General features: G+C 43.3%; 1 protein-coding gene across 5 annotated transcripts in view; it reads right to left on the bottom strand.

Moving 5' to 3' along the window:
* DTNB (dystrobrevin beta) overlaps positions 1 to 16,736 on the bottom strand; it is a 157,332-nt gene that overhangs the window by 87,109 nt on the left and 53,487 nt on the right. For 4 of the 5 annotated variants that reach the window (XM_028140292.2, XM_028140288.2, XM_028140291.2 and 1 more), the window contains exons 8-9: positions 16,117 to 16,283; positions 168 to 292 (exon numbers count right to left, since the gene is read on the bottom strand). In XM_028140292.2, coding sequence (XP_027996093.2) covers positions 168 to 292; positions 16,117 to 16,283 — 292 coding nt within the window. Of the gene's footprint in view, positions 1 to 167; positions 293 to 14,216; positions 14,465 to 16,116; positions 16,284 to 16,736 lie in introns of those variants that run through there. The other variant, XM_054727967.1, reaches the window with a different exon arrangement.

Consider the following 16,736-nt stretch of genomic DNA (forward strand, 5'->3'; position numbering starts at 1 on the left):
CACGCAGACAGTTATGGCGACGTAAAGAGATGAAAGCTTAGAGTCTAAGTTTCCCCAAACCAGAAGGTTAAACGTTTATGTTAGGTGATACTTAGTTTTGATCCAAGAGAACTTAGCAAGGTCTCCAGTTCCATCTCATCCGCATCCATACCCAGGTCTGTACTTACACTATATTTGCAAGGTCAAGTGGCTTCTCGGGCTGCTCAGGAAAAACAGGATGCGGGGGCTCTCTGGTGGGTACACACCCCAAAGATTTACTAATTGCATGGCTCAGCTTCTTTGCAGGGGATTTCTGTGTCAAAGCAAGAAAATAAGGAAACAAGGAATTAAAGAAATAAGGAATTAAATCTTCAAAGGCATAGAAAAGAATTTCAAAAGAAACGGAGACAAGAGCTATAGAAAAAAAAGCTTTTCAAATACAAACTACGTCTCATTATAACCAACATCAATGGGTTCTGCAGGAAGGAATCTACTGTTGTCCCAAGGTCACCTGTGGCCCTTCCCATCTCTGCTTCCTGTCTCTTCTCTACCTGCAGTCACACTGCCAAGTTCATGTTAACTTTCCTTCTGAACGGCCCTACGTACCCTTTGCGTGAAGTCCCTCTCTTCGGTACGATGTTCATTCCCTCAGTGGGGTCAGAAACTTTTGTGGGGCTAAAATGCTGAGAGCTCGTGGCTTTTTAATATTAGCAAATTAGCTGACGAACCACATGGCAAAATGTGCCTATTACGAGAATATTCCCCAAAATAAATGTGAGGCAGAAAATTTGGTGTTAAGGGTCTGGCTAGGAGTACAGACACAAATGAGGACCCTCACAGGCAGGCAGTGCACATCAGACCTGGGACTACATTACGATATGCTGAGGTATGAAAACAAGCTGGCGCACTAATATATTTCTGTGGAACGCAGAACAATACTCGACAAAGCCCAAAATGATCAAGTCTAAGATTTAAGAGTAAATACGCGCCAGGTAAGCAATATGCCACAATTAAGTTTTCATTACTTAAAGGAGGCTTTTTATAGGATACTGATTTTGTTGTCCACCCAATTCCCTTTAAATAACACTGCTGTCTGAGATTTCCTTGGCAGGCTATGAACTGCAGAGAAGTTTAAACACTTCATCCTACTGCCTCTGCAGGGCATTACCGTATGCACCACCTTGACTGGAAAATGGAACTTGCTTGCAGCCGTATGCCTCATCCATACCATGTCTCCCTTTAACTTTCATACGCCGCTTGCGTGTACTTTAACACAAAATAAGCAAAAATCTGTTTGCCTTTAAGCAAAGTTAGGCGAAGCTGGTTAATACATTGTTTAAAACAAAGATGGGATAATATCAATTTCTTCAGAAATCTCATATATTGACTCCAAATCACCTACCACTATCCCTTTCAACCCATTAAATTCTGGGGAAAGTCTGAATGCAATCCAATTTCCTGAAAATCATACGAAGCTAAACAAAGCAGAAATTCTGAAAACGCCCCCTCCCTCCCCCAACGGCTGTCCACTGGCCCTTTGCCCAGCGACCAACGGCAATGTGACTGATGGCTCCTGCTCTAACCCATCACCTACACTGCCCCAGACATGTCAGTCTGCTGCTTAACACCGTTCGAGGCTGACAACCATTTATAGAATAAGATCTAAATCAATGCCATCGTGGTCCATAGCTTTCGTCCCTGGCTCCCGCCTCTCTCCTCACCCTTCACCTCACACGAGCATAAATGACAAGGTGCCCAGGTGAACCCCACACACCGTGTCCTCCCAGCTCTCGGCATCTTGGCACCTGTCCCCCTGAGGGCTGCCTTCCCGGCCTGCTCCTCTGGAAATGTTCTGCTCAGCTCTCAAGGCTGCTTGCAGGTGCCGCTTCCTCTGCGAAGACGTTCCTCACTGCTCCACACGTCGGCGCCCACCTTTCCGAGCCACCCGGGCACCGTGGACGGATTTCCACGGGTGCGCTGCCGTGTTCCGGTGCTCTCTTTAACTACGTGCCTATCTCCGTCAGAGCGGTGCTCTGGAAGGGCAGGCTCCACATTTTATTCATTTGTGTATTCCTAGAACCTGCTCTACAACAAAGTATGTTATCTGAACAAATCATTTGCCTCGATGAATTTCCTAGATTGCGTTTTTCCTGAGCAAAACACATATGCTTTACTTTTTGAGTTACGATACGAGGAGGAGGCAATCAGAGGACATCAGAGAAGATCTAAATTCGCCTTTACAACTAAACACCACATCTGAAAGCCATGTATTAATTTCATGACTTTGTGCTCTATCTGGGAACCACCTGGGCCATTATTCATGCAGACTGCGGGATGGATTAGCATATAGACTGCTTTAGCTGCATCCTGAGTAATAAGAGCCATGAAATCCCAGGTTCCATACATACATTTTACAATAAACATTAAAATAACTACATGACTGTTAAAATAAAAAATGGTTCCCTTCGCCCCACCTCATACTCTCCAGCAGTATGCTTGTGTGCTTTTGAAAATGCTGCTTTAAGTCAAGGTTTAAGATTAGATCCAATTTCAAGTCTCAAACATATAGATAGAAAGGTAAAAATCAATACAGCAAAGGCAATTCTAAATTATTAGAGTACATCAAGAGAGGCTTGATATGTAGGTAAGGAAAAATTTAGAAATAAATATATACAGGAATTAGAATATTAACTGTGGGTTAGCACCAAAACAAAAAGGGTGTTGCCCTGAAAACTTCAAAGATGCGCATTCAATTTGTCTGTCTAAATCTCTATATATAAAAGCCTAAGGGACCATTACAACAGGTCGACCAAACAACCAGTCGCTATGATGCACACTGACCACCAGGGGGCAGATGCTCAACATAAGAGCTGCCCCCTGGTGATCAGTGCACTCCCACAGCCAACCTCCTGCAGCCAGCCAACCTCCCACGGTCCCTCCCCACAGCCGGCCCCAATCGGCCCCAATCGCAGGCCAGGGCAAGGGACCCCACCCGTGCATGAATTCGTGCACCGGGGCCTCTAGTAGACAAATAAATGATTTCCTTACAAAGATCTCAAAGCCTGGATTCCGATATAGACCTGAAGTGAATTTCACGGTGGAGTGAGGTGAAGAGGCTAAGAGTAATGAAGCCTGTAGCAAGGTTCGAAAACTGCTGCGATGGCAAGATGGGGGCATCACCTCATCTGCTCCTTGGTCCCTAGGGCAACACCCACACTTGGTAGCCAGTCACTGAATATTTATGGCTCTGAGGAAGGGAGTGAGGGAGGAGGGGCTGGTGTCTCCCACACCTCATTTGCGCTACTCTGCCTCCTCCTCACTCAGACTCTAAAACTGACATATGAAGAAGCCTTACCCTAGGAAATCAAACCTCCTCCAAACACTTTTAGGCAATGATTTTCAACTTTTGTGCATTTTCAATACCCTAATCTACTTCACCTAATTTCAAAACAATTCCTACCATCTCTTAAATTTTTAGACTATATGTTTTTACAATTAAAAATATATCAGAGTGTATAAAACATACATGTACAGTTTAAAAAGTTATAAAACATATATTCATCTACCCACTATTCTTCCCGAGAAATAGAACATTCTAGTCAGTTTGGAGACTCCCTAACGGCCCACTCCCACCGCCGGCTCCTCTCCTGATAATCAGAGTCCTGGATTTTGTACTAATCATTTCCTTCGTTTTATTCCTTTAGCAATTATGCATAAATAATATGATTCATTTACTACATGTTTAAAACCTATATAGGCTTACATTTTTTTCTGCAACTTGCTTCTTTCACTCAGAATTATGCTACAATTCATCCATACTGACATATGTAACTGAAACTCATTATTTTTTCAGTTTGATTGTACTTCATTACTTAATTACAGCCTAATTTATATATCCGTTCCACTGCCAATGGACATTTGGGTAGTTTCCATTTCCCCCTAGTTCATAACGCTGCCACAAACTGTCCTGTGCGTGACTCCTGGTGGCCACATGTGAGCATTTCCTAACAGTGGAATTACTGGGTCAGGAGCTATGCACATTCAGGCCCACGAGGCACTGCCAACTTGTGTTCACGAAGCGGCTGCAGTGACTTCCGCTCCCCTCAGCTGCGGGAGAGACTTCCTGCCTCTCCACATTCTGGCCAATCCTGGTTACTGTCAGACATTTTAATATTTGCCAATCTGGTGGGTGATAAACAGTATGTGGTTTTAATTTGTAATTCCTTGATTACTAAAAGACTGATGGGCCATTTGTGTTTCTTCGCCTAAAATTCCTGACCCTGTCTTTGGCACCGTGCCTCGCGGGGCTGCCTCTCTCAGTGATCTGTAAGAGTTCTTTATGTCTTCTGTATGTTAACTCAATGAAAGTTATGACTTGCAAACAACTACTTTAAGGCTTGTTTTTCACTCTGTTCTTTATGAAGTCATCTTTAAATATAACATCAGTCCCAATTTAGTAGTCTTTTCCTTTATAAAGCGTGTCCCCCAACAATGTGTACACAGTTTCACAGTTGATAACTCAGTTAATTTTCATTTGTTTTCAGGTTTAACTGATTTGAAATAATGGGGGAAGCCAGACTAAGCTTTGAACAAAGAAAAAGTATCCTAAAGTGCCATTAGACTTTTTTTGTTATGGGGATAAAAGACAATGTTTACAGTATAAAACCAGCAACAGTCAACAAACTGAGGGCACACAGATACCGAACAAAATGATGCTTGATGTTGGCGATTCCATTACTTCATGTTATCAGCAGGGCCTGGACCAGAAGGGTCATCAGTTTGAAAACAGGCATTGACAAAAAAGGTATTCATTTCTGTAAATCCTTTTAAATTTTGAAAATGAACTGTATGTTAATAGTGACTTTATAATCAAAGTGTGTATGCATTTTGGGGGGACACCCTGGATTTTGTACTTTTGTATCTTAAGAAATATTTCCCCCTCTAAGATTAGAAAGACAGTGTTCCACATTATCTTCTAAAGTTTTATAGTTTTTACATTTCATATTTAAGTTTCAATCTACTTAGAAATGCTTTATTTTATAGATAGGAGGAAAGAATCCAACTTTATTCCATACAGATAATCAACTTTATTATCCATATATTCCATACGGATAATCCAACTTTATTCCATATGGATAAATAATTCCATTATTTTCCAACTACATAATCTATTTCTATCCCTGTACCAGTGTCAGATGATTTAGTGTTTTGTTTTGTTTTTTCACTTTATTTTTTTGGGCAACTATAGTCTTTAAATTGACTCTTCCATTTTTTCCCCCCCTCTGAAATGGAAGTAATGTTTATTAAGAAATTATTGTCAGGCCCTGGCCGATGTTGCTTAGCGGTTAGAGCATCAGCCGGCGCACTGAAGTATTGTGGGCTCGACTCTCAGTCAAGGGCACATACCTGGGTTGCCGGTTCAATCCCTCGCCTCGTCAGGATGCGTTTGGGAGGCAACCAATTGATGTCTCTCCCACATAGATGTTTCTCTCTCTCTCTTCCCCTCCCTCCCTCATCCCACTCTCTCTCTCTACAAAAAAAAAAAAAAAAAAAAAAAATCAATGGAAAAAATATCCTTGGGTGGGGATTAACCAAAAAAAAAAAAAGAAGAAAAAGAAAAAGAAGGAAATAAATTAGTGTCAGGCACCCAGTAGGTGCTTTGCACACATACATAGGCTCATTTAACCCTCCCATAGTCTTATAAATTAGATGTTAACGGTCTCAGTTTTATGCGTGTGAAAACTAGCACTCCTATAAATAGGCCCATTTCACTCTTCTCATGGTACAACAGGCCCTCAACAGGTAAAACTATCAGAGCAAGAACTCAGAGGCTACACAGAAGTTGGGAGGGACAGCCTGAGACAGTGAGGCATTCTTGCAAGGAGTCAGAAATAGACGAGGGACACCAGTACCACAATGGGAGTCATAAAGGGGAAACTGGGCTGAGCGGGGTGTGGGGACACAGAGTTTCCAACTGAGGGGCAGACTCCAAGGTGGAGGGCGGGAGGTGACTCATGCTGTGACCGCTGCACTGTGTTCCTGTGCCAGGGCTGAAACTTGTTTTCCTCGCATTACCGTGGACCAGGCACTAAGACTCTCTGAAAAAGAAAGTTTGTTTGAGCTCAGATGACTGTATTTTCAATCAGCATCGAGCCAATTCCTTGCAAAGCACAGTCTTCAGCCCAGGGAACATGCTGGCAGGCCCTGACACTTGGGAGCACAACAGCCAAATGGAAAAAGCTCAGGATCGGTGCCTCGGAGGCCATTCCTGCCATGTTCACTTCAAATCACTCTCTCTGAGTGCATCATCCTGAACACCAAGCCGCCATCTGAGGGGATCCAGGTAGAAACATAAGCCTATGAAGCCCTCAGACAAGTCGGGAACCTCCTCGAACTATTTTAATATGAACACTGACCACAATATTAATCAGCATCTGTAACCTCATCCTGTAACTTAAAATCCCATAGCTCTAATCATGCCTCAACTATGTTCATGTCATAGTTGGTGAGTACTTTAGTTGCATCTTATTTTAAGCCCAACAAAATTAGCCATTATTATTTTATACAGGATGCTTATTTAAACTTATTCACATTTACCAATTCCACTGTGTGCCATTTCTTCTTCTATCTCCCTTCTTCCTCATTAATTTCCCCCCCAAAGTACATCCTTTATTAGCTCCTTCAGCAAAGGTCTACTGGTAGCAAACCCACTGAGACTTTTTCTGAAACTCTATCTTTATTTTTCCTTTGCTCTTGAACAGATGAGCTAGGTACAGAATTCTAGGTTGATCTTTTCGTTTTATTCTTCAAACCCTTTAATCATCTTTCACATTTTCCATTTCCCTATATCTGTGTTCAATGTTCTCTACCCCAGTTAATTCCTTCAGATCTATTTTCCATTCCATAATTTTTTTCTGTAGCTGTCTCTAATTTGCTATTTAACCCCTCGACCGAGCTTAACCTTAGTATTTTTTTTTAAATATATTTTATTGATTTTTTACAGAGAGGAAGAGAGAGGGATAGAGAGTTAGAAACATCGATGAGAGAGAAACATCGATCAGCTGCCTCTTGCACACCCCCTACTGGGGATGTGCCCGCAACCAAGGTACATGCCCTTGACCGGAATCGAACCTGGGACCCTTGAGTCCGCAGGCCGACGCTCTATCCACTGAGCCAAACAGGTTTCGGCAACCTTAGTATTTTTATTTCTAAAAGTTCAATTTGGTCCTTTCTTCATATTGGCTTGTTCCTTTTTTAAAATGTCACTCTTCTAAACTTAATTCTATTCAATACTGCACTGGAGTTCTAGCCAGCATTAAGACCAAAAGGGGGAAACGTATGATTAGTATTTAAAAGTACAAGGAGTGGGAGGGAGGAAACAAAGAAAGCTGTCACTATTTGCAGGTGACATAATTAGTATAGGAAATCCAAAAGAATCTGAGTACAAATTACCAGAATTAATGAGCAAGTTACAGAAGATGACTATCTAATGGATTAAAATGCAGAAATAATTTGCATTTCCATACACCAGCAACAAACTGTTAAGATACATATTTCAAAAAAGAGAGCATTTTGCATGACTATATGCATTTGCCTAAACTCACTGAATTACATGCTTAAAGTGAGTGTATTTTATTGCATGTAAGTCATATCTTAAAGAAACTACAGGAGGAAGGCACCATTTGCAACAGCAACAACAATGTAAAGTACGTAAGAATTCATCGAACCTATACGAGACCTTTCTGGTAAAAATTATAAGGCTGTGCTGAAGCCTGCGGGCAGCAGCTGAATCTTAGAGGCTGCACAGAAGTCGGGAAGGGGAAACAACAGCTTCAAAGGCATGGAAGTAAGGAGACAGGGTGAGACAAGCAGCTGCAAATAGCTCAATATTGCCACAGTGCTCCCTGTGAGTGAGAGAGAAATGGAAACCCCAGACCAAAGGTGTAACTGTAAAAGCGTTCAGAACATTACTCCCCAGGACTACACGCCAGTGTGTTATAAATCCTCTCTGGTTTAGAAGCTGCTTCTGGCACTCACTGAGCAGGCAGTTCTCTGGCCCGCGGGAAGGAACGGTCTGCACAGCAGGACAGAATGAGGGAGAAGGGGGACCCATCCGTCAGGAGCTGGCCAACAAAGGGTCTAATCAGCCACCAACAAGAGGAGCAGAGCCCGTGAGCGCCATGGAAGTGTCTTCACGGGCAGCCAGAGGCCCAGGAGAGGCTGGAGGTTGGGGAGGGCATGAGGGTTGGAAAGCCAAGACCTGCAGCTCTCTGCGCGGCCTGGAACGTAACAGGCACTAGACATGTTTACTGAGGGAATGCCAGGGCAGAAAGCTCCTTGCCTGGTGCAGACTGCCCACTGTCTGACCACCCCCGGGTACACAATGACTCCAATGCCTGGTACAAACACTGCCATGGGTCAAGACAGGAACAGAGCCAGTCGTCAGTATCACAGGATACAGATACACCAGCCGGGAGCCAAAGGCGACCACCGTGATTACCCAGCACTGCTCTGAAACGGGGTTTCCCAAACTTGTCTGAAGATTAAAAAATTCCTGCAGTGCTTGTTTAAAAAACAAAACCAAACAGAGCAGATTCTTTTTTCTTTTTTTTTTAGCAGTTTTTTTTTAAATATATTTTATTGATTTTTTACAGAGAGGAAGGGAGAGGGACAGAGAGCTAGAAACATCGATGAGAGAGAAACATCGACCAGCTGCCTCCTGCACACCCCCCTACTGGGGATGTGCCCGCAACCAAGGTACATGCCCTTGACCGGAATCGAACCCGGGACCCTTCAGTCCGCAGGCCGACGCTCTATCCACTGAGCCAAACCGGCTCCGGCCAGAGCAGATTCTTCTGCCTCAGCCCAGACCTACCAAGTTATACTTCCCAGGAGAAGAGGCTTGGTGCTTTATATATTAAGCAGCAGCCCAGATGACTCTTTTCAGGCCATTTTTGGAAGCATTTCTCTCAAAGTTCCTGCCAACACAAAGAGGTTTAAAAAAAAAAAAAAGGTATAAAGACTAGGAAATGACTAAGCTGTCTCCTATAGACGATGCAGTTATCTACCTAGAAGTCAAAAAAAAAAAAAAAAAGACTGAAAATGTATTGCAGAAAAGCCAGTGAAATTTCCAGATAGAAATGTCCCTAGGACCACTGAATATAGGGATCTCAACCTAGACAGAAAGCCTGGCTGGAATTTAAAATGGCAGAAATTTATTGGCGCCCAGGGGGTCATCGCCAACCTGGAACTGCGTGAAAGCATTCCGAGAGGGGGCACTACAAGACAAGGAGAGAGCCCAGGAGAGGGTGCCGGGGAGCGGAACATCTGCTTTATCGTAGGTAATCAAAAGGTTTAATGAATAAACAACACAGGAACGTTGCATAATTGGACATTTTGCAGTCGCTAAGTGGAGATAAAATTTAATGCGTATACAATACACATATACGAAATTTATTTAGAGAAACAGTTCTACCCTAAACCTGTACCTGTAGTTCTCACAAAGTTCTAGGTAAGCAGGCAATCATCACGGATGTATCTGAGTTAATGCAGAAACAGACAAGCAGCCCTCGCCGGTGTGGCTCAGTGGATAGCGCATCAGCCTGCGGACTGAAGGGTCCCGGGTTCGATTCTGATCAAGGGCACATGCCCGGGTTGCGGGCTTGATCCCCAGTAGGGGGGCATGCAGGAGGCAGCCGATCAATGATGCTCTCTCATCACTGATGTTTCTATCTCTCTCTCTCCCTCTCCCTTCCTCTCAATAAAAAATAAAAATTAAAAAAAATTAAGAAGAAAATATATGTATTTTTAAAAACACGAATAAAAAGAAACAGACCAGCAGCTGGCAGTGCCGTCTCACAGAGAACCCCAGTCCTCCCACACATGGAAGAGGATACACACGCTCCATCCTTTCAGCTCTGGTGGCCACCTGCAGGAATCAGAAAAGATCTGAAGCTGGAGAAAGGGCTGTGGCTAAGTGACAAATGCTAGAGGAAATTGCTCATTTGAAGAACTGCTCGGTTTGGGTGAAGTCATATATTTCTCTGCGATGGAAAACTTCCTTATCATCGCTCTGCTCTAAGAATAATCAGAGGACAGTTGGAAAAGATGCCTTATTGCTTCATGAGCCACACACCACTACTGTCTCTGGAAAGCATCCATCTTTTTAAACAGCTGGGTCCGTTTCAAATGGTCTGCCTTCTAACTCAGCACTTTTGCAGCTGTAAATGGGTTTAAGAATCAATAGTGCATCCAAATACCACAGTCAAATGCGGCCAATGCTCAGATGCTAAAAAGAGCAATATTTAAAACATCCCCATCAGCCTACTGACGACGATGATAAATGCTGTCGGGACACCTCTAGCCTATTCCTCCGTCCCTCCGATGACCCTGGGAGGGCCATGATTTCAGAGGGCGGGCCTTGGCCAGGGAACGGCCAGGTTAGCGGTGGGTGGGGAGAGCTCTAGGCCACTTCCCCCCAGGCCGTCAGACCACCACTCACAGGAGTCAGGAGAGGGTGCCAGGGCTCTGCCCGCTCCAGGCAAAACCCTCTCCGAGCCAAGCCTCACAGCGGCAGCACGGTGACCTGCTTTGGAGACCGTCCGGGGCCCATTCCAGCACCACCTTCGGCAGGCGTTATGCTTGTTTCATAAGACGTCCAGGACCCCTGCTGGACCCTCATTCCCATAAGGCTCTGCACTCCCCTGACATGACCCGTCTCCCACTGACCCTCCACTCTCCGCACTCTTCCACGTGTCCTCACGGTCCACCGTCAGCACCATCCCCTCTCGCTGAGACCGTCTTCTCCGAGTGCTGCTTTCACCTCCGTGCTCTCGGGGGAGAGCTGGCTTTCCCTGAAGGCTGGGCTCCCCCTGAAGCCATTCACGCAGCAGCTGCTTTCTCCCCCAAGTACCTGGATCTCCAGGGGGAGGGGATGGCCCCCGAAAACCTCACTGCCATTCTCAGGTCCTTTCCCCGTTTGGAACGTCATGTCATCAGACTCAAACCCTAAACATCCCTCCATCGTGGAGTCCAACATTACTGCTGACTTCAACATCCACACAGGTGACCTCCCCAATACATGAGGTGTAGCGGGTTGAATGGTGGCCCCCAAAAAGATATGTCCACATCCTAATCTCTGGAACCTGAGATTACCCTATGTGGCAAATGAGTGAACAGTACCTTTTATGGTTAAATATGTAGTTAAGGATCTTTTTAAAAATATATATATTTTTGTTGATTTCAGAGAGGAAGGGAGAGGAAGTGAGAGATAAAAAACATCAATGATGAGAGAGAATCACCGATTGGCTGCCTCCTGCACGCCACACAACCCGGGCATGTGCCCTGACCAGGAATCTAACCATGACCTTCTGGTTCATAGGTCGATGTTCAACCACTGAGCCATGCTGGATGGACATGTTAAGGATCTTGAGAGCAAATATTTTTCCTGGATTATCTTAGTGGGCCCGTAACACAATCACATGTGTTGTTGTAAGATAGACATCCAGAGAACAGAAAGAAGAGGAAGAGGCAATATGACCAATGAGGCAGAGACTGGAGTGAGGTAGCCACAAGTCAGGGAATGCCAACAGCCACCAGGAGCTGGGCAAGGCCAAGAACGGTGCGATGGCTAATTTAACTGTCAACTTGCCTGGACTCTGGGGTACCTAGACATTTGGTCAAACAGTATTTTGAATGTTCCTAAAAGGGTGTTTTTGGATGAGATTCAGATATAAATCAGTAGAATAAAGCAGATTTCCCTCCTAATATAGGTGGGCCTCATCCAATCAGTGGAAAGCCTGAATAGAACAAAAAGGCCGGCCCTCCCCTGAGCAAGACAGAATCCCTCCTGCCTACCTTTGAACTGGGCCATTGGCTTTTTCCTGCCTTCGGACTTGAGTTGAGACACCGTCTCTTCCTGGGTCTCAAGCCCGCTGGTCTCGGGACCAAAACTACATTATCAGCTCTCTGGTCAAAGGCCTTCAGACTCGGCCTGGAACTACACCATCGGCTTCCCACCTCAACCTGCAGATCGGGAGACTTATCAGCCTGCACAATCACACGAGCCAATTCCTTATAAGAAATACCTTTATATTTATCTAGCTCCTGTTGGTTCTGTATCTCTGGAGATCACGGCTGCCCTAGACATCTTGGTTTCAAACTTGGGGCATCCAGAACTGTGAGAGAATAAATCTGTTTTAAGCCACCAAGTTTCTGGTAATTTCCATGGCAGCCCTAGAAAACTTGCACGCTGGTGTTCACTGAACTCCTCTCCCTCAACAACCTTCCCCCCCACTCCACACGGGCCACGTTTCCCAGTCACATCGCAGAACTTTTTAATGTCACATCATCGAAAATCACAACTTTGAACATCCCACTCTCAATCCAACGTCTAGCTTCCTAGCTGACTCCTAGTGGGACCTCTACTCCACTGAGCCTGCTACCTTTAATCCATCCCTGTCTCCCTCATGGCGTCATTTCTCTTTAAACAACCTACTTTCTTTGTATTTTATTCATTTTTCTGTATTTTACATTCCCACCAGCAGTGTATTAGGGTTCCTATTTCTTCACATTCTCATCAGCACTTGTCAGTCAGTCTTTTTTTTTTTTTTTCTTTAATCCTCACCCAAGGACATTTTCATGTATTTTTAGAGAGGTATGTGCCCTGACCAGAAATCAAATCCAAGACTTTTCAGTGAGAGGGACGATACTCTTCTCAACTTAGCCACAGTAGCCAGGGCAATGTCAGTTTTGTGTTGTTTTAATTTTAGTCATCCTTGTGGGTGTGAAATGTCATTGCATTGTGGTTTTGATCAGACATTTCCCTAATGACTACTTCTGTTGAGCATCATCTCACGTGCTTATTGGCCATTTGCGCATCTTGTTTGGAAAATGTCTATTTAGATCATTTGCCCATTTTCCCTCCAGTTAATTTACTTTATTTTTTTTTTTGTGGTAAAAAACTCATGACATAAAGTTGATCATCTTAACCATTTTATTTATTTATTTGTTTGTTTGTTTGTTTGTTGTTGTTAATCTTCACCCAAGGATATTTTTCCATTGATTTTTCTTTTCTTTTTTAAATTATATTTTATTGATTTTTTTTACAGAGAGGAAGGAAGAGAGATAGAGAGTTAGAAACATCAATGAGAGAGAAACATCAATCAGCCGCCTCCTGCACACCCCCACTGGGGATGTGCCCGCAACCAAGGTACATGCCCTTGACCGGAATCGAACCTGGGACCTTTCAGCCTGAAGGCCGACGCTCTTTCCACTGAACCAAACCGGTTAGGGCTTTCCATTGATTTTTAGAGAGAGTGGAAGACAGAGGGAAAGACAGAGAGAAACATCGATGTGAGAGAAACACATTGATTGGTAGCCTCCTGCAGGAGCGCGGACCAGGGCCCCGCAGGGGAGGAGCCGGCGAGCAAGGTACATGCCCTTACCCAGAATCGAATGGAACCTGGGACCCTTTGGTCCACAGGCCGATGCTCTATCCACTGAGAAATACCAGCTAGGGCTTATTCATTTTATTTTAATCCTCATTCAAAGATATGTTTTTTAAAAATTTGTTTTAGAGAGGCAGAGAGAGGCATCGCAGGGAGAGAAGCATTGATTGGCTGCCTCCTGCATGTGCCCGTGTTAGTTTATTCACACTGTTGTGAAACCGACCTCCTGAACTTGGTCATCTTGTAAATCTGAAACTTTACACCGATTAAAAAACAATTCTTTCTTTCCCCCTCGCCCCAGCTCCTGGTAACCACCATTCTGCTGTGCCTCTGCCCACGTTTACATTGGGTTACTTGGTGCTTTTTGCTCTTTTTGAGCTAAATTATTTTTATAATTCTGGGTGCGTCCCTTATCAGAGATATGATTTGCAAATAGTTTCTCCTTTTCAATGGGTTGTCTTTTTACGTTCATGACAGTAGCTTTTGAGCATCGAAGTCTTTAATTTTGATTAAGTTCAATTTATCTGTTTTTCTGTTATTGCTTGTGCTTTTAGTATCATGTCAAGGAAGGTGCTATACACTCCAAGGTGACAAAGATGTTCTGTTCTAAAACTTTTCTGGCAAAAAACAAAACAAAACAAGTCAACAATCCTAACTGTTCCAGGTCTATAACAACACGCTTTGTTCTGATTTCTTAAAGGAAATGGTTTAATATCACTAATGCCCAAACAGCTACAGTGGACACTTATTAAAAAGAAGAAAAAAAAATAACAGAGATTGTTCAATAAATCCAAATACTTCCTCATTTATTGTAGATTTTGAAGAGAAGGATAAGTAACTTTGTTCAAAGGTGAAGCCTGCCATCTGCTGGGGGGAAAAGGTGACATTTTCACAGCATCCAGAGTTCTAGAACTACCTCTACGGAGGCAATCTTCCAGCAACCTGTATCTGTGCACTTCACGTCACCAGTTCCTCTCTCAGTCTCTCGCTCTCTTTCTCTGCCACGGAGTGGCCAAGGGGAATTCAGTCCAAGTTCTCTGGGTAAAGTGAAGATGGGTCAGCAGAGTCGGAATGTGAGGCACCAGGTCTGAGAACGGGAATAGGTTTATTTCCAGCCTCTTTGTGTATCAAGAAAGGGTTAAGAGTTCTGTATATTTTACCATAATTACCAGGAAGGAAGGAAGGGAAGTGGGATTGACTGGGTCACCTTCTCTGTAGGACTCCACCAGGCTGCCCCTGCCCTCACTCCCTCCTCTCCCGCTCCCTCCTCTCCCAATCAGACGGGTTGTGTTTAGAGAAGTAGTGACCATGCCTGGCTCAGCCCCTTCCCCTCCCGGGTTTCCTGGGAGCCACAAACTCCACAGGGCACAGCTCCCCCAGCTCCCAGGGCCTTCAGCGACGAGGCTCTGCTCCCTGCTGGAAAGGCCCACTGGGTGGGAGTATATTCAACTCAGGGGCTACCAGCAAGTCCAATTGTTGCCTCACAATCAATTTTAAAAATTTAAAATAACTCCTCAGAAAAATATTAGCATTTACAATGTAACAAGACTCAGAATAGGATAGTCTATTTAACAAAATTTTATGGTTAACTGTAACTGAAAAACTAATAAAAAAATTTTTTTATCTCTAACACATCGTCAGATGTAGGAAGTAAAGTATACACTTGGGTTGCAGTCTGTTCTTTAAAAAAAACAAAACACAAAACAAAACAAAAAAACCCCCACTAATCTCTGATATAAACTTACTTGCTTATTCTTGGTTAAGTTTTATGAAAGCTAACTAGAAAACACACACACACACACACACACACACACCACTTTTTTTGTTACTTAATACTTAAAGTCCAGTAGAATGACCAGGCTTAACAAGCTTGATCTTGAATTATACTAATAACCAGGTGTCTCAAAAAATGTATATATACTTTAACATCTGATAGTTCAATTTTGAAAATGAACTGTATTTTAATAAACACTGCCTTTAAAATTATTCAAAGTGTGTGTATATACTTTTGGGAGACACCCTATATTTTTCTACCCTTTAACAAACCAAACAACCAACAAATGAAAAAGGTAAAAACTCTGGAAATCAATTGAAAGAAGGGAAGAAAATGTATTGGTACTAAGCTTGTTACATGATCTATAAGCACAACACAAAAATCAGACATCAGCCTCCACCTAAATAGTGTGTGTAAAAGACTACTTTTAAAAGTAAGGACACCAATGTGGCAATTGTGAAATATAGTATTTTCCCAACCTCAGAGAGGCAAAATGTAACGCCTTTATATCGTGCAGCTTTCTTTTGCAACATTTAATTTAAATTTGCCTAAAGAAAGAACTTTAAATCTTGTTTAAAGCTCATAGCATAAGCATTGAGAGGGATACCTTCTAGAATTTTAAAATAAGAAGAAACTCTCCTTTTTTACTTTGGGACGGGCGCATTGTAACATTCCATTTTTACTGAATTATTTCAAGTGTAATAATATCTCCATCTCCTAGAACTTTAAAAATTCTGCTTTTACAATCAAGTGATGAAGTACAACATATTTGCAAACCCGGTCCTGAATGTCAGTATTAAGATCTGATGACACCGAATCCTCATTTATGGGCATCTGACCCGAAATAGGCCCACGTGCTGCCACGGATGGAACAGAAGAAAAGTGGGGGGCGCGGACGGAAAATAAAGCAATTACCCAGGAGGAATGCTCCTTCATCTGGTGCTGGTTGCTGTGAGGACCACTGGCATGGCCACGCCAAAAGCAGTTCTGGCAGAGCTGGTAGTTGTGGCACTGCTGGCATCGGTACCGGAAACCCATCATGCTCTCACAGTGGCAGTAGGAGCACTCCACGGGGTGGAAGACTTGTGGAGGGCGGGAAGGCGGGGGCGCGGGAAGGGCAGAGGACAAGGAATGGGATAAGAGGGAGAAAAAAAATCATTTTCATTTGGGGAATAAAGTCAACACAGTAGAAAACCTAATCTAATATTAAAAAAAAAAAAAAGATGAAAACAAAATTAGGGCTGAAGACTCCAGGTTGTCTCCTAGTTCATTTAACCAGCCATTGACGAGGAAAAAAAAAAGGGAAAGACAATAAATAAGAAAATAAATTTTTCATCCACCTTAGAAAATAGCCAATTTATTTCTTTAAAATGAAACTCATGTTTCTCAAAATTTAGATAAATATAGAAGTGAGGAGGAAATCGGAACCTTCACTCCAAAGTTTCTTTTCCAGACCTACTGGTTTTTGAAGATTTATATCACTGTTGGTTGTGTGTACGCTTTTTCCTTCACTAACATAAAATCCGTGAGAGCCA

Source organism: Eptesicus fuscus, chromosome 16 (genome assembly GCF_027574615.1).
Source record: "Eptesicus fuscus isolate TK198812 chromosome 16, DD_ASM_mEF_20220401, whole genome shotgun sequence".
NCBI classification, from domain to species: domain Eukaryota; kingdom Metazoa; phylum Chordata; class Mammalia; order Chiroptera; family Vespertilionidae; genus Eptesicus; species Eptesicus fuscus.